The 19313-nt window shown below is 33.2% G+C and overlaps 2 protein-coding genes across 2 annotated transcripts; both read right to left on the reverse strand.

Moving 5' to 3' along the window:
• Window positions 1-2781: 2781 nt before the first annotated feature.
• Window positions 2782-6792, reverse strand: LOC112024538 (uncharacterized). Its single transcript, XM_024057160.2, has 4 exons — window positions 6633-6792; window positions 5241-5487; window positions 5050-5153; window positions 2782-3107 (listed from the first exon to the last, which is right to left on the reverse strand). The coding sequence occupies exons 2-4, from the start codon at window positions 5390-5392 to the stop codon at window positions 3076-3078; spliced, it is 288 nt and encodes a 95-aa protein (XP_023912928.2). The 5' UTR covers window positions 5393-5487; window positions 6633-6792; the 3' UTR covers window positions 2782-3075.
• A 1010-nt stretch (window positions 6793-7802) lies between these two features.
• On the reverse strand, window positions 7803-12966 carry LOC112024532 (probable 2-carboxy-D-arabinitol-1-phosphatase). Its single transcript, XM_024057155.2, is given in 10 exon segments — window positions 7803-8408; window positions 8769-8876; window positions 9454-9552; window positions 9628-9675; window positions 10437-10501; window positions 10504-10534; window positions 11295-11413; window positions 11507-11723; window positions 11830-11935; window positions 12456-12966. Coding segments are annotated over 10 exon segments (1551 nt in total). The 5' UTR covers window positions 12839-12966; the 3' UTR covers window positions 7803-8033.
• Between the last annotated feature and the right edge of the window lie 6347 nt (window positions 12967-19313).

Below are 19313 nucleotides of genomic sequence, written 5' to 3' on the forward strand. Positions count from 1 at the left end.
ATGTCTTAACCTAATGATAAAAAGTAATTATCATAGAATGGACGACATAAGTTGAATTACTATTTTATCTAAAAAAAGGGTTTAATTTTTCAATTAATGTGAGTGTTTCTAACTCTTTAAGTCTCAAACACCTACTACCACGTATTTTTAACGTGATGATCCCCTTTACTATCAGGTTGTATTCTAAATGTCTATGTTTGAAAAAAATATCAGAAAGCCAATCATTTGAGCTAAAACGCTCGTCTGCTCTTGTATATCATTTTATCCAATGCATGGATATAAAGGGGTCTTCCATCAATTAGCAAAAATTAAAGATGAGAGAGTGAGGTTGACAGGGTTTTATCACTTTATTTCTTTTTTTATTCTTTTTTTTTTTTTTAGGATCACTTTATGACTTGGTAAATTGCAAATACGTGAATGGCTTTACCAAACGAGACAATGTTTCCATCAGAATTTATTTTAAGCACTTTATAATGGTCCACAATGCAAACACAAAACGTGGCAGTTTCAGTCAAAGAAACGATTTTTTTTTTTATAAAAAAAAAAAATTAAATTAAACATACCTTTGTATAAAAAATAATATATATTTCCAGAAGCAGAGAATCCACTTTTATTTTCTTTCACTAAATTTGCTACTTTTGTTGGGGAAGAAACCATTAAATACCAGAAAATTTATTATTCACCGAAACTGAAGGAAATTGATTACTGGTATTATAGTTTTGCATGGACAGTGGACCTTTTCCTTCACCCAATAATTAGTCAAAATTAAACTATTTTTGTTTTCTTCCTTCTTTTAGTTAATATATATAAAAGATCTGCTTACATAGAGAGATTTTTATTTGTCCAAGTCTTGTGCAGATGAAGTTAAGAGTAAGATTATGTTAATGTAACATGATAACCCACAAAAGATAGTCTGCTCTTGTATATCATTTTATCCAATGCATGGATATAAAGGGGTCTTCCATCAATTAGCAAAAATTAAAGATGAGAGAGTGAGGTTGACAGGGTTTTATCACTTTATTTCTTTTTTTATTCTTTTTTTTTTTTAGGATCACTTTATGACTTGGTAAATTGCAAATACGTGAATGGCTTTACCAAACGAGACAATGTTTCCATCAGAATTTATTTTAAGCACTTTATAATGGTCCACAATGCAAACACAAAACGTGGCAGTTTCAGTCAAAGAAACGATTTTTTTTTTTATAAAAAAAAAAAATTAAATTAAACATACCTTTGTATAAAAAATAATATATATTTCCAGAAGCAGAGAATCCACTTTTATTTTCTTTCACTAAATTTGCTACTTTTGTTGGGGAAGAAACCATTAAATACCAGAAAATTTATTATTCACCGAAACTGAAGGAAATTGATTACTGGTATTATAGTTTTGCATGGACAGTGGACCTTTTCCTTCACCCAATAATTAGTCAAAATTAAACTATTTTTGTTTTCTTCCTTCTTTTAGTTAATATATATAAAAGATCTGCTTACATAGAGAGATTTTTATTTGTCCAAGTCTTGTGCAGATGAAGTTAAGAGTAAGATTATGTTAATGTAACATGATAACCCACAAAAGATCTGTGCATGAGACATGTCTCTATATAGCTTTTGCAACTAGCCTTTTGAATTTACTCTAATTCAAAGCGTACAAATGAACTGAACGTTGAATTTACCTATTACAAGCAAAGACCAGTTGTGAACACTTCCCTAATGGCTAGCCAGCCAAGCAATATTGACCAAATTTTCCCCAAGACCACATCATGAATTCATGTGTCTCTTAAAAGACTCCTGGTTGTCATACTTCAATAATGTCAGCTTGATTCATTCTAATTAATCTGGCATGTGAAGGATATTTGACCCAGAACCTAAATCGAATATTTGCCGGTATATACAACCACACCCCCAACCCTCCCCTCTTTTCCCTTTTTTCTTCTTCCTATTCTGTGAAGTGGGAAAAGCTAAATGAGAGTAATTCAACCCTAAACTTTGTAATTTGTATTTTCATACTAAGATCGATCAATGTCCTTAAACCTTAAGTTTCACGATAAGAAGCGCAGTGTTCTTTCTTTGATCCTACTGCTGCATAAAAACTATCCAAAATCATACATATAGCAACCAAGTCAAGCAATGGCAAGAAAACTAATGTAACAAGAACTAAACAGTAAGAGGAGCTCAGGTGTACAGGCACCTCTCATTTCTTTAATCTTCTCCTAGATCAATAGGCACCAAGTCAATCTTGAACTCATAAACACACCCTCCACCTCATTCTTTCAACAATAGGTGCCCAACTAGAGTTGTATGGTTAAGAACAATTTTAACTTTGGCACGTCTCTGCCAGGTCCAAAATTGAAACCAAGCTTGTCTCAGCAAGCAGCTGACAACCTTTAAATACTCCCAGAGATTGTACTATTTCATCCAAATTTAAAATTCTGGTGAACTTTCTACCAGATTCATCAGGATCAAGTGAAGCAAGTAATGTGAATACAACCGAATTTTCCAATGTTTCATCATTCATGTACTATTATGTTTCTAGACAAATTTCTTTCAAAAAATGGCAAGAATTTTATTAGTAGATGAAAATTTTCCCCATTTCAATTCTGGTACATCGTATGTTTTCAACGTCAGCCAATTTCATACCAATCAACAGCACATTCCACCTAGAACAATTTCCAATAAGTTCTGAAAACCAAAGGATGCCTTTGAATTAATTTCCTTTCCTAAAACTACACCTGCAAGAGATGCATTATTTTTAATTGATTTATCTTAATATAATTACCATCATAACCAATGTGCAGTTATTCTGCTTCTACATCCAAACATTTTATCAATGATTCATGTGGTAGTAATTAAACAACAGGAAACATGGATTCTCTCATCAAAGTGAATCAAATTTATCATATATATAACAAAGTAGGAGAACTTCAGGAAATAGCTTGAGGTTGCTACTTAGTAGAAGAAAGTTAGAAAAGCGTTTTCAGCAATTAAGCCTGGAAGACCTGAACTCCAACTTCAGAAATGAACTAATAAGCCAATGATAAAAAGAAGAACAACTCTGATCTTGGCTTGCATTCAGTACTAGATGGGACTGAGATAGTTTGCAAATCTACCTGTCATCAAGAGTGAGAAGAAATAGATGTTATGAATTTGCTTCTTACAGTAACAATCAATAAAATTTTACAAACCGAAAATACAAATATTTCAACAGGTAAAGCAGCATAAATCTCAAGCTACATTTTTATCTTCTTCTTTTTTTGTCCTTTTTTTTTAGCCAAAAGACTTCTCCTTACTTAAAGTAAATCTTTACGAACTATTTGTTCTGAGAGAGTGATATGTTCCTCTATCCAGATTGTTCCGAAGTTCATTCGTACAAAGGGTCCTGTTTCATTCACTGCTATTTGATTATCAGGGTTTTGATTGATAATTTTTCTTACCTCACCATGCTGTCCAATACGTGATGGCAGTTTGGCTCTTGAAGTGTACAAGGAGAAGAGAAAAAGAAAATTGCAAAGGCCTCCTTAAGATCTCATTTAACATTTTTACACACTTTATTTTCTTTCCTTCATACCAATCAAGGACCAGTGGTGGACAAAGCAATGAGACATTATGGATCAAGGTTTGTTAATGCTGCAGGAACCAGGACAATAAATTTCCACTCAATTGAGAGTCTGGGGTTCACACAATATTTCAGCTTACTTATGCATAACTTTTAATTTCTCACAAACCAAAAAACATAATAAGTAAATAAAGTAAGCAAGATCTGTATTTTCTTTTCTTTACATGGCATTCAAAGCAACCTTAAAAATGGTTTGCAGACAACTATCTGAAAAAAAAATCCCCTAACATTCCTTTCACATATTCTTAGGGATTAAAAGTACATGGCATAGGATCTCATCAACTGTTATGTTATTTCCAAGTAAAGCAGAATAGATTCACACAGTATCATGTCGTCTACAAGCTTGAGATAATTAAAGTCCCCAGTGTATTTGCACTCAATCTACCCCGGATGCATCTTCTAATCTCTACAGTACTGGTTGGGACTTGGGACAACGAGAATGTTGTTTTTGGTTAATCCTTACTTCTTTACAGCAAAAAAAAGTTTCAAATAGCCACTCATACAGAGTACTCACAAGTAAAGTTCATCAAAAAGGCAGTCAGCACTCCAGGAAAACCTATCTGTCCAACTTCTCTTCTCAAAGCATGGCTGCATAAGAGTCCCTAGTCCCTCCTCCAACCATAATAAGTTCAAAGCTCTTCTCCAACATCATTTAGCATTAATACCAACCATTTGTTACACTCAACTTTATCATACACAAAATAACCACTCTTGTTCCATCAAGGATGCCTCTCACAAGGTTGATTCTTTCTAACATCTGTACTGCTTTCCTCAACCACTTGTCTGCCTTCCCATTCAAAAAAAATAAAAAATAAAAAAAGTTCACATAAATGCCCACCCAAGACCAAACAAACTGTTCATCAGTGACCTTGACATTGAGACATTCAGTACTCATGATGCCAAGTTAGGTTGGACCCTTCACATCATGATACATCTCCGCAACCTTACTATCTAAGTGGAGCTGACTGCAGCTGATACGTTTCCTCATAAAATCAATGGTCATTCCTCTTCAGCTCGTCCACTTCATGAGGAATGATAATTGATTTCAATAGAATTATTTAGCTACCATCACCCAAAAAAGAGAGATCAACATCGTCCACTTCTTAGAAATTTAGGCGCTTTTTGCAACTAGTTATATTACACTATCATTAATTACCACTCCAATTGAAAGATCGATATTGTTCATTATTTTATTTTTCTTATATATAGATTATGCAGCATTGCAATTGTCACGTCTCTTGACACAATTAAAGACAACAGCCACAGCACACCATTCTCTAGTATCTGATCATGCATCAATCAAACTCAATTAAGACCCAATTATACAATATCCATCACCAAATTTTGTACAGCTCACTAGAATTAGTTACAATCTCTTCAAATAATTTCAACATGCATGCATAAATATATGTTAGAGAGAGAGAGAGAGAGTTTACCTTCAGTGGAGGTGCTGGCTTCGCTGGGGAGCTTGGAGACAAGGCAAGCCGAAGCAATTGCAGAGTGGACAGGCTGAAGAGAACTCAGTTCTCTTCGAAGTAACCTTTTCAAGACAATCAAAGTTCAAAAAGGATTAGATATTATTAGTGTCAAAGTACAGAGAACTAGAGATAGAGAAAAAGAGTAGCACCTTAAAGGAGGAGAGGAAGTTGGAGATCGATGAGGCACAAAATTGGACGTGCGTGGGGGCAATGAGAATCTCCTTGTCGCTGAAGAAGGACTCATTGATGCTCTGCAAAATGCACGCACTAGTGTGGATCTTCCAGCAACCGAAGCTGCCATTTTGAATGTCTTTCTCTCCCTCACAGTCTTAGAGTTGGTTTGGTACAGCTAGTTAAAAGTGCGCTGTTCCTCAATAATTGCTGAATGAAAAAGTGCTGCAAGAAAAAAAAAATTACAAGAGCATTTGGTAAAATCTGTGAAAAACTGTTGTTTTCATTCATCTAAGCAGTTAGTTGATACTTGCTAAAGTTAATATTAGAAGAAAAAAATTACAAAAACGAAAAACTATTGTCTAATTGATTTGCCTATTTCCCTTTTTAATAATAATAATAATTTTTAAATTGGTTATTGTTATGTATTATTAATACAAATTATTGATCTGTGTTAGTTATTGTATGTATTACAAATACAAATTATTGAGCTGTGTTATCACAAAACCCAACCATCTCATCATCTTCCAAGTATAAAATGTCTTGTGGATGGCTACTAATTGGCCTGCCATCATTGTGTGTCACATAAAACCTCATCACACAAACAGAGCATCAGACCTCTAATTCATTCAAATGCAGCATTAAGATCCAGAAACCAAAAGAAAAATAAAAATTTGAATTTGAATTTGAAACTATTAAATCGCTTATTGGAACAATACAAAATCAAAGCTGTAAGCTGTCAAAAACCTTCTTTTTTGGCAGTAAAAACTTGAGTATAAAAATGTCAAATGAAACTAGTGAAAATCAGAATGGATAATAATCAGAAATCAAGTCAGTGTATTGGGTCACCCAATTTAGACCAAAAAATCCACAACTCAGTACAAGTGGAGAAATTTCTACTTGCAACTTTGCAACACTCAAAGTGACTTGTTTTCTACTTACAGACCCATTTAACACATTGTTTTCCCTAATACAATTCAGTGTATGTGAGTAGACCAAAAAAATAAAAGTGATTGCATCTATCATTCCAATCAAGAAAGCAGCTTTGACCCTAAATCTCAATGAGTACCACTGCAACACATCTACAAAGAAAACAGTTCAATTTATTTAAGCTGATAAAATTTTCAGGTAAAATTTTTTCAGGGAAAAAAAAAAAAAAAAAAACCCATTAGATTTGAAGCTAGTAATTGATCATACTAGCTTTTAAATTTAAAAAATAAGGAAATAAGAAGCGGGTTTTTGAAATTAAATTGACAGGCAGAGGGTGAGAGATAATTGTTTGTTTTGTACAAACCTCTGAATTGTGTTAGACATAATTTTATTATGAAATCGAAAGCATAAAAAGAATTAAGAGAATGAAACATACATACCTAGAATTTGCTGGATTGATTGTTCAAACGGCGAGAGAGTAATCATTACTCTCTTCACTTACTAGGTAGTTTCAGATTTCCAAACCCTAAAACCTCTGTAAAACCCAAGGGCAGGCTATCATTTGTCAGCTGAAATGAAATGAAATGTGAGAGCTTACTGGACTGGACTGACAGTGGTCAAGCTCATTTGGTTGCTGGGTCTCAAATGTTTCTATTTCAATTGGGTCTTAGTGTTCTCATGGGCCTTGTTTTGTACAGGTCATATGAGAATAAAATAAAACTGAGACTAGATGGGGTCACATTACCCAGCTAAACAAACAAACAAATCAAAAATTTATATATATATATATATGCATAAGGAATTAAGGAAGTGAGGTCTCAATTTAGCTAAACTATTCAACTCCCTCTCAATAAAATAATTCAAAAATATTGTGGATTGATATTGTGGTGAAAGGAATTTGAGACTTCTAAATTTATGACACGTCTTTCAAGTCCATTGAACCCACCACCTGAGTGCCCCTAAAAAACTCAACTATGTGTATCCTTAGCTCAAATGACTAATAATTAAATTTGGTAATTAAAAGGTAATCCTTAGATATTTGGTTCAAATGCTGATGATTATATTTGGTAATTAAAAGCTAATCCTTAGATCTTTGGTTCAAATCTAGAAGGTTGGACACTATATCATTGAATGAATCCCAATCTACACCTATAAATCTATAATTCTTCAAAGACAACAGGATTTTATTTTAAACCAATAGTTTGGTCCGTCTTTGTTGCTTCAAATATGTTAAATTAACCGGCATCTTAAAATTTTAGAACTTGGTTCTTCATTTTCTCTAATATACTTCATGATCACATCCACTTGATATTCTTTTAATTGGGAATGGAAGTATTCTTTCCAAGTTTAAGCACTGTACATAAATATAAAATAAAAACATAAAATAGTATGAATCCCAAATTCCGTAAGCCTTTTGCTTAACACCCCACTCTCCGCCACCCAAATATATATATATATATATAAATGAATCCGAAAGGGCAAAAAATAGTTCTTGTTTATACTTTTTTTTTTATTACCAAAAGGGGAAAAGGGGGGAAAACATAATCTCAAAATTCACACTCCTATGGCAAAAGTAACTTTTAAAAAAAAAAGAAAGCAGTAATTTGGCCTTTGATGCTTTAAAGATATTGCATTAACTGGCATGTTAGAAATTTAAAACTGGGTTATTCATTTCCTCTTTTATACATCATGATCACATCCACATTAATATTCCATTAATTGGACATGTAAGTATTTCATTTCCTCTAATCTACATTTTGATCACATACACCTTGATATTCCTTTAATTGGTTATGGAAGTATTATTTCCAAGTTTAATTAAGAACTATACATATTTACAATCAAAACTCTTCGTCATCCACTGTTGATCTAGTGATAGGTATTGACCATCTCCCCAAATGGGCAGTGTAATTTATGCACCGAATAACCCCTCTTCCAGAAGGGCCATCGGGGAAATCGAGGACACTAATGCTGCCTGCATCAAGATGAAATGATCCCATCCATTCTTTAGTTAAGTTTAGGCAATGCCCCATCAATGCTATGTGAATTGCAGGGTGGCCAACTACAACAACTGTCTTTGATGGCTCAGATTCAGCAGACAGCTCACCCAACAGCGATTGCCAAGCCTTCTCAGATTGATTCCATACTGCTGATGTAATTCTATCCTCATATTTATTTAACCAACCAGGTGGAAGAGATGAAACCTCAGTTGCATCCTGTGGAAAACACAAAATCAAAAACGGTACTGGGTCAAGCAAACACAAAAACTTGTGCTAATCTTCAAGTTCAGACTGGTTAGTACAGCCTAGGTCACTATGGACAAGTAAAACCAAAAATAGGAGAATAGCACATATAAATGCATTATGTATGTATATGCACGTGTATTTTTTTCATTCCATTGTGTATAAATTCATGCTATTAGTCATTAACTAGCATGGATATATGAAAAAAAAGTAGTTTAATCCTATGTCAAATGTTTCAATATTAGTCATAGGTTACAAGATTTTCTTAGTCTTAGTTTCCCATATTTAGAACAAAGCAAGAAGTAAAGATATCTAAAAGTTCAGATATCTTGCCCTATCTGATTGCTGAAGGATGTTTTCAACATCAAGGTACTCAATCTGCTTCATCTCCACATAGCGTGGCACACAGTCAGCACCCAAGCAATCTGCAGCTTCTTGTACCTACAACCAATTAAGCTAGCCAGAGTAAAGACATGAATGCCACATCCCAAAAGGAATATATAGATGAGAGAGAGATCATTTTGGTACATTCTGACTCAACAGTATTAAGAATGAACTTACTCTGGAGATAGCCATGGCTGTCTCAAAACAAGCTTTCTTAGGACTGCTAATTATGGAACTCACTTTCAAATCAAGGAGTAGCTCTGCAGTTTTCTGGGACTGTCATTTACCACTAAAGAAAATTAGATCATATATTTGTAACCTGTATTATGCATATGGTAATAAAAGCATTACCTGTATAATCCCAAGCATGTTCATTGGTAGATCCCCAGAAGTACTAGCCTGTTGAACATTTACGGCAATTATTTTTCTAGCACTGATACTCATAAAAAAGAAACAAAACTGAGCTAACACTCCCCACACCACCCCCCCCCCCCAATAAAAAAGGATATAAAGCACAACAATTACAACAAGTTGAAACCTGGTTTCAAACAATCATGGATACGTAACCCAATATCAAACAACACCATTTCAGAGGTATTTTAACCCTGTNTCAACATATTAAGAATGAACTTACTCTGGAGATAGCCATGGCTGTCTCAAAACAAGCTTTCTTAGGACTGCTAATTATGGAACTCACTTTCAAATCAAGGAGTAGCTCTGCAGTTTTCTGGGACTGTCATTTACCACTAAAGAAAATTAGATCATATATTTGTAACCTGTATTATGCATATGGTAATAAAAGCATTACCTGTATAATCCCAAGCATGTTCATTGGTAGATCCCCAGAAGTACTAGCCTGTTGAACATTTACGGCAATTATTTTTCTAGCACTGATACTCATAAAAAAGAAACAAAACTGAGCTAACACTCCCCACACCACCCCCCCCCCCCCAATAAAAAAGGATATAAAGCACAACAATTACAACAAGTTGAAACCTGGTTTCAAACAATCATGGATACGTAACCCAATATCATACAACACCATTTCAGAGGTATTTTAACCCTGTGTCTATCTCTTGTGCACTATTAATCTTGTGATATTCCTGGTATAAAATTATTTACTTATTAACACATACTGAAATTTCCCAGTATAGTGCAAGAGCTAGTTAAATGTTTCCTCAATGACTCCCTTACGCTATACTTCTTGCAATCAACATTTTCCTTGATCTTATCCACTGTTGTCCGGTTTTAAATCTGAAAAGCTTCACACAGAAAGTGGCATTTATAGTCTCTTAATATAATGTAAGCTTTGCTGATATCTGATGAGTGAAGAGAGGACGGGGAAGAATTAATATTTTATATAAATGATCTGATTTCCAGCCCCATACCCCATTATTCAAATATCTCATGCAGAATCAATTACAACTCTATCAATAGACCACAAATTTCTTAAATTGCAAATAGAGATGAAAGAAACATATAGCTAATAAGTTTTTCACAACAATTCAATTATCGGTTACATCTAATTAAGCAACTAAACAAAGAAGAATAAGATGAAGGAGAAGTCAACTATGTTAAAAGAACCAACTAGACACTTTTTTGGCCATTCCTTCTTACTTCTGTATTGCTTTGCGTGTATCCATGGCAGACTAGTATAATCCGATTACTCGTTTTCCTGCCCCAGAACTTCCAGCAGCAATAGGTGAATTCGGGGTCTGCAACAGTTTAATAACAATTAAAGGCCAGCATAACCTGCCACACAACCTACATAACATTGAAATTGTGGCACCACATAAACAACTTAAATATAAAAATAAAATAAAATAAAATAAATTACATTTGCAAACAGAAAAGTAATTATAATTAGTAACTATGTCCTCATCCAAATACATATTATCAACACTTATTATTTTGGTTGAAGATATAAGTTAACATCTAGGTGGTATGAAGTATGTTAATTGCTTCAGCCTTTGCTGCATCTGAGTAATATGTCCCTGACTAAGTTATGCACACGCAAGCAAGCACGTGCGCATGCACACACACGCACACACACAAACAGTTTTACAAGAATTCAAATCTACCTTTCCAAATACTTGGTTTTTGGGAACAATATAAGCAAGCAAGATTGAGAAAGAGGGGAGAGACTGTTGTTGCAAAAATCAAAGAGTTTTCCATTCAAAACCTAATTTTTTTGAAATTGAAAATAGTTCCCAGAGGGAAAACAAGTGCAACAGATAATAATGCCCTAAAAAGTAACATCCATTCAACTATATATATTCGAACACATATAAATAACTTACCCAAAAAAAACATACATGCTAATACAGATTGTGGATCTTTACACCCTTCACTAGCTCAGACCAAGAAGCATTACCTTTATCTTACTGACACTATCTTCCACATGAAAGCACTAGAAATTATAGAATTGCCTAAACCTTTTTTCTTTTTTCTTTTTTCAGTAGAGATGCCATATACCTGATTTAAACGATTGAGACATATAAGAGGTGACCCGCCCTCTGGCTGTGGGGTAAAATCCAAGACGCTTACGCCACAATTGCTCTGAAGTAAAATCCTAAAATACTCCGTTCCCAAACCTGTTTTCCACAGAAAAGGAGAGAAACTAATTTCAAATTACACAGTTTGCATATTTTCCACATCAAGTTAGAGCAGAGAAAGGAAAATAGTACCAATTGCTGTTGCAACGAGAGCCTGATTAACAGCATTGTGTGCAACCACAAGAACAGACCTGCTTTCATGGAGTAAAATTTTAGTCCAGCAGCTTCTAGCACGCGCCCACAACTCTCTAACCGGATAATGACCATCTATGTTGAAATTCGCAGCATCCACCTGCCATTGACGAAAAGCTGGACCAAACTTTTCTTTCCCCTCATGCTTCAAAAGACCCTACACTTCACCAATACACTCAGCAACCATAATGCGATATCAAATTAACCAAATTCAACCCCTTTCCCCAACAATGAGTAAGAAAAATCAGTGAAAGCAAACTAACTTGGAACGAATATAAGTCAATTTCTCTCAAATCAGAATCAGTAATCAACTCAGTTTCGCGAGATCCCCATATGATCTCAGCCGTTCTCTTCGATCGTATCAAGGGGCTGAAAGAAACTCATACAAATCAAAAACCAAAGCATTAATCATCCAAACTAAAACTAAATAAATAATATCATAGTTAAATTACCGAAGCTTTTAGGAGATAGTGAATTTCTTCATTTAATCTAACACTCTCCCTTCGCTTGTGGACTACTTGAGCTGCCATTGAATGGGGCCCAACACGTGGAAATTTAAATAGCTTTGATACCATGTTAAATTACCAATTCTCGAGATAGTGAATTTATTCATTAGATTTTAATCTAACAATCGCCACTACAAAAGCTAGGAAGAGTTCCAAAAAAATCTCAAATTTTGAAACTTTACACACAATTTATACTTTACCATAATCAATGACACACTGATTTGATCAACGAAAGCGTACAATTAAACAATTTAGGTAATATTTAAGTAGCAATTAGTTAAAAGCGCTTTCTTGCATGGTATTCAGCCAAAAAGAGAGAGCAAATTTGTTTTAAGAAGCAATAAAAGTACTTCGAGAATTCGAATTGGAAAGGCGAAAAGAACCTGGAGAAGCAGGCATCGAAGGAGTCATCGATGAGCATTTGGCGCGAAGTCTCGGCCTGAGCCTCGCCTTTCTTGGTGAGTACAGAGAAATCGGAGCTCCCTTGGATCCGACCCTCCTCGTTCCACGTGCTCTGGCCGTGCCTGACGAGGATGACTCTCTTCGCGGACTTGATCGGCGGGAACGGAGCCGAAGCGTACAGCTCGGAGCGGAGCTCGCCCTGTTCCTTCTCGAGCTCTTGGAGGCTGGTGGAGGAGGAAGAGGAGGATCGGATTGTGAAGAAAGAGGGAAAGCTAGGGTTTGGTCTGGTAGTGGTCGAGGGGAAGAAGAAGAAGAAGCTAGGGTTTCTATGGAGGACGAGAGTGGTGGGTGTGATTGAAATCATTTTTTGGAAAGTGATTTGTGTGAGTGTGTTTTTTGTGTTTTCTTTGTTTTATGCGTTTCGCGCTCTAAATTTGTATGGTTACCGTTGTTCCTACTTTCTAATCGATCTCATTCTCTGAGAGGGAGATGGTTAGAGAATGACACGTGCTATCCGGCACAAGATAGAACATGTAAAATTAACAACCACTTTGCTTCTTCTTCTTCTTTTTCTTTTTTTTTTTTTTTTCTTTTTCAAAAGGGTCCATTTGTTGATTTTTTTTTTTCAATTTTCAAAAAAAAAAAAATTTAGAATAAATGGCAGAATTTTATTCAAGAAAGAAACAAGACAGTTTTAGTAATTTGCAAAATTACAACTTAAAATGAGACAATAAAGTGAATTGCATCAATGTCGCGTTCCATTTATTTATCATGAGAAAAACTTGTTACATACACACACACTTGTGCACACAAGTGTGTAACTGACATTGTCCATCTATAATAGCATGCTCTACTCGTACCTATATCTTTATTTTCATCAATGTAATTTTGCAAATCATAGGTCCTAATGTATTGTGCAAACTACGTAGTGCAAACTGCAAAATACCGGTTATTCTAAGAAAACATTCATACATTAACTTGTCAATCTATAAAGTAAATAAGTTTGTTTTCTAAGATATGTAATAGGATTTTATTTAGCAAAAATTAGTTGTAGTATTTTATTTCATGTTTTCTAGTATTTGTTACTCGTTTAACCTTGATTTTGAACTATATGAGGTGACTAGTTCGGTAGACTAAATTTTGATTAGTAACTTCTTATTCTTCTTTTTTTATACAAGATAGAATGTCTACTCTAACATAATCTAAGCGTATATGTATATGAAACTCCCTCTTAGAGACTTTAATTTAGACCATTACCTCCCTACACCTTACAAGCACTTATACTTGTGAAGTGACCATCGCACTAAAGGTATGCAGTAGTAATTTTGATTAGTAACTTAAGAATGCATACTGTTCTCCATTTACATATTTATTTTAGGATCCTCAAAATGGGGTTAATGTAAATATGCCCTTATGGATTATCAAAAAAAAATAGTTTTTTTTTTTTTTGAGGAAATCAAAATAATAGTTAAATTGGCCTTATGGACACAACAAACCGAGTATGACATTGACAGGGTCGTTTTTCACCGTTTCAGACCCGTTGCTTTCATCCTCAAACGGCTAGTTGGCGTTTTAGTAAACTCACAAAAATTGACTTACCCAAAAAGATTCACAAAAATTAGCCGTTGCTTTCGCGATTCGTCTTTGCAATTATGTTGGGCTGATTTATATATAATGACATGCGCAACACAACCAAGTCGACAAGTCAAGCAGCTCACAAAACCTTTTCCTTGGAAATTTGAATATAATTTAGGTTAATCAATTTCCTTGATTGCCTGACGAACGAGCGTCTGTTTAATTTGTCCACGTCTGGTATGAAAAGTTGAAAACTACGTAATTAGCCATGTCCCATCACACAAACTTAGGGTTTTCAATTTTTCCAAGGCCTTTGCTTCTATATTATTATTTTTAATTTTGATTAGAAGACTTTTCTTTTGATTTATAATTTTTTTAATAATATTTCACTTAACTTATTAAATAGCTTTTAGCATATCTCAAAGCATCCAAGTAATTTGAAGTTTGAAGTTTGAACTCTTTTTTTATTTTTAAAGGGCTAGAAATTCAATTCCAAGTTCAAATCTTAAATATCTTATTCAACAACAACCATCTTTATTAATTAAGATAACTGAAATCTCTTAATTTAAACATTTTGATTTGAGATAAAATTTTGATAGAAGCTTATACCAGATTGAAAAAGTAGTTTTTTGGAGATACAACAAATCATTTTCGAGATTGATGCTCTCACGATAGTAAAAAGTCTGATTGACAGTGAAATGGAGATCTACAATGGCCACCTTTTTCAAGCATAAATGATATCCTAAACATTTTCAAAATACGGTAGATCAAACACTTTAAAAGGGATTACAAGATGGTTGTCTATGAGTTAGCTCAACTTGTTAGATGTAATGGTACCAATCAAATCTAGAAAGGCGTTTCACCTCCAATGGCGCAACATCTAATCCAACTTGACAATGCCTAGTGTTTTCTCTGTTTCTTTGTGTATCGTGACAATTTTGTAATCCAATTTTCAGTTGATTGAAATCAATTTACTATAAAAAAAAAAAGTTGGAGTAGTTTGTCACGGACACAAACTTTGAGTGGGAATTTGGGAAAAATTTTCATATCTACAAAATCATCCTCCAATGCTTTTTGATAGGCGTCTAATGCGGGTGGGTAACTTCAGGTAGTTTTTTTTTTTTTTAACAATCAAATTAGAGACACAATAATAGTTTACAACATTTTAAAATTAGTCTATCACTTCACACATGAGCCCCACTATAATATGCAATTTAAAATTATTTTCATACTAATTGAGATTAAGAAATGTTATGAATTTTTGTTATGTCCCTAGCACGACTTTTTAATGCTAAGAAAAACCCAAAATTCTAGGAATTTTAATACAATATTCTGATTGTAGGGCTTGATTTAGTCAACATGTAGGCATGTGGCCATGCCCAACTTACCAAACACATTTAGAATAACAATTTAATTTTAAAGATACAAGACTAATATGTTTATACCTTCCAATAATATCTTGCCACATAAAATATTTTAAAGTTTAAGTAGTAGAAAAATTCACACACAACTTTACAACATCTCTATTTCATGGCACGCGGAGGTTGAAACCTCCCTCACATTTCCACCGCCACACTTATAGATTCATTGTCAATGATCCTAGAGTAGGCTTCATCGATGCCTTGTTGCCAAATTTTTATGTTTGTTCTGACTATGACACTTGAAAGCAAGAAGGTTTTTTAAGATACGGAGTTAGGGGAGGGATTGATGATTTACACGAAATGGAAGTTCATTTGAAATTGGAGTTACTACAAAAAAGTTGAATTTTCTTGGAAACACAACACTTCTTGTGATAATTATTCACGGAATTTGGTAAATGGTATGGTATATATACGTACTGGTTTGATTACGAAACCATTTGCCACAATAATTGTTACCGTTGTGGAATTGGTACTTCAAGCTTTTCCCAACAATATTTGGGATTCGTGGCCTTTTACTCTTTATTTCATTTTTTAGGATTACAAAAAATTTGAGTCTCTAAATAAGGAGATGGGAAATATTGGAAAGTATAATGAGAAATTATTAAGGTGAAGGACTTAATTGTGGTTCGAGATCATCAATATTAGGTTTGTAAGTGGAGTTGGGAGAAGGATTTCAACCTTTGCGGTATATGATGTTGAAAGGTTGTGAATAGAATTGCATGTGAATGTATTTATTGCTAAGCAATGATTTTTTTTTTTTTTTTTTTTTTTTGAGAAGCCTGCTAAGCTATGAATATAGATGGTTTAAATATATAAGGGTTTACACCGTATTCATGTGAATGTATTTATTGCTAAGCAATGATTTTTTTTTTTTTTTTTTTTTTTTGAGAAGCCTGCTAAGCTATGAATATAGATGGTTTAAATATATAAGGGTTTACACCGTATTCTTATTAAATTTAAACTTGACTGCAATTTTTTTTTAGAGAATTTCAACTTATAACATTTGTTTTCGATGATAGCTCTTTATCATCAGACCAATACACCAATCAATTTTTTGTGTAATTATGGGCGGCACTATCCATGGTCCGGGGGTTCAAATGAACCCACTGACTTGGCAAGAAAGAATATATAAAATATAAAATATTTATTTTGTTTTAACCCTTTAAAATAAAAATTGGAATACTTTGACCCTAATTTTTTTTAATCACAACTAAAATAACTTTAAATATAATCCTCTTACTAATGTTTTGAAATTTTTAAACAAAACAAAAAATGAGTCTAACAACAAGCTAATTTAATCTAAAACCTTGAAAATAAAAATTAGTTATTGAATCTGAAGTGCTTTTAATTTGTTATTTGTTGAGTAAGGATTAGGGGTGTGGTACAAGCCAAGAATGATTGAATAAAGACAAAAACAAATATCAACCCAACAAAAATTTTCTTAACTTCTATTTGGGAACAGTTTATCTAACTTTTTGCTTAAAGTATAAAACAAGTAGGAAATCATATGAGACCTGCAAATACTAGGAAAAAAGATGAAGTAATAAGTTGGCTTATAATTAAAACCCAAACACACTTAATATAGTTACAAAGAACAATAATTGTCAAAGTTGAGTTGAATTGTTAAATACAAGAATTGTAAAGAATTAAAACAAACTAATAGATAGAAGTATTCTGAACAATGATAATTAAAGTTCATTTAGCAATAATAATTAATAATTTTATTTTATTTGAAAACTATGGATGATTTTCATGATTTCTTCTTAGTAATAATAATTACTATGTTTATTGTATTATGAAACTATATGTCAAATGAACTAATAGTTTATATTTTATTTTATTGCTAGTACTATGGACAAATTTGTAATAATGAAACATCATAGACCACAAGATTCATTTTCTATTTAAGATTTATCTTCTTATTGACCCCCTAAAAAAATCCTGAGCTACTATTGGGTGTAGGCAAGGATTCAATAATTTAAATCTGATATATCTTATTCAATCGTCAGAGACTTTACTAGTTAAATTAACTGAACTCACGACTACATTTTCTTTTATTTACAAAACATGAAAAATGGCAACAAATAAATCCTTTCAAATTTATTGCAAATTAGTGCAATGCACGAAAAGTTGACAAAATATTTATATATAAAAATATGCTTAACAGTTAGCAAATATGTTAACAAGCTGAACAGTTAGCATCCCTACGGATAAAAAAAAAAAAGTCCCAAGTCCTAAGCAACAAAATTACATAGGAAAGACAAGTTTCTTTGATATAGGTTTGAATCTCATAGTCTACGTTCAAAATTAAGAATCACCAATAGAGAATCACCTTCAAAATTAAGAATCAAAACACAAAGAATATTGTACTGCACGTCCAATTCGGTACTCTAACTGTAGCATCAATTTTGTTTTGGGTGATATTTTTTAGCAAGTCAAGCAGTGTTATAATTTGAACACAGTTTGTTTTTAGAAGAAGAAGGAGAATTTGAACCCAGTTGATAATCTTATGAATTGCATGTTATTATTTTATTTATTTATTTATATTTTTTATGAACAAAAAATGGTCTCACGCATATGATCATTGACCCAGCCTACTTAAACTCACAGAACTTATGGCATGGGCACCCATGAGTACGTTAGGGCTATCCATATCATGGCATAACACTTTTACAAAGTGCACAACTCGAACTAGACAACTCTTAACTCGCATGTGTGACTCAATGCAGGTAATGCTCTTATTTAGAGCATCTCCAGCAGATTAGCCAAATTTTTGTACTGTTTGGCTAATGAACAGTAACATTTAGCTTTTACCTACTCACTTTTTCAAATACACTTCCAACAAATTCTCTATCTCATTTAAATATTATTTTTTCATTCATTATTTATTATTTTTTTAACAATTACACAACTTTGAACATTTTTTTTATACACCACATCATTATTATAATAGAAAATATATATTTGAAGAATGAATAGTAGCCCATCAGACTTGATGGGCTACTGTTCATTAGCCAAAAAAAAAATCGCATTTGCCGAAGCTGCTGGAGCACGTTGGAGCATCTACAGTGTACGTTATTCTCCAAAATTTAGCTAACAGGGCCGGATGCCCAAGCCACTGGAGATGCTCTTATAATTTGTGCAGCTCAAACAGTAATTTTACTATTCACCTCTTAAATTTTCATATGCTTTTAGCAAGTTACGTATCTGAAAGGCAATTGATGAAAAAAACTTTATTGTAACTTGAATAAAGTGGAGGGAGAATTATCTAATCAATCTTTTTTTTTTTTTTTTTGAGAAATATCTAATCAATCTTTTCAATAGAATAGATTTGACATTAAGGTCACTGCATCGCTGTAGTGTTTAGTAAAACCTCACCTACATTATATATGTCTAGCTAGCTTATGGTGCTATTCAAGTCATGCGTGTGTGTGAAAAAAGTTTCATGACCCTGCATGGGGACCCTGTTGCACTTATAACGTATTTACATGCTTAATTATGTGATTTTATTGGTTCTAATTGGAAAGCATTTCCTTACCTTTGTGAAAGAGAAAGAAAGAGATTTAGAGAGAGAAAAGTGGCGAACGGTGAATGTTCATATCAAATAAGATTTCGTGTCTATTTGGCTTCACTTTATAAGTTCAGTTTTTTTTTTTAATTAATTAATTTTTTTATTTTTAAATATATATAACTTTTTAAAATCTCAATTTTTCCTACATTTTTTTTACTTTTAAATACAAATATATTTTTACACACTTTTAACTGTTTCCAACGAACACAAAGTTATATTTTTTTCCCGAAATTCTTGTTGTGTTTCATTTCGCTTTCATGGTCCAAGTGGAC

Source organism: Quercus suber, unplaced genomic scaffold (genome assembly GCF_002906115.3).
Source record: "Quercus suber isolate HL8 unplaced genomic scaffold, Cork oak 2.0 scaffold_65, whole genome shotgun sequence".
Taxonomy (NCBI): Eukaryota; Viridiplantae; Streptophyta; class Magnoliopsida; order Fagales; family Fagaceae; genus Quercus; species Quercus suber.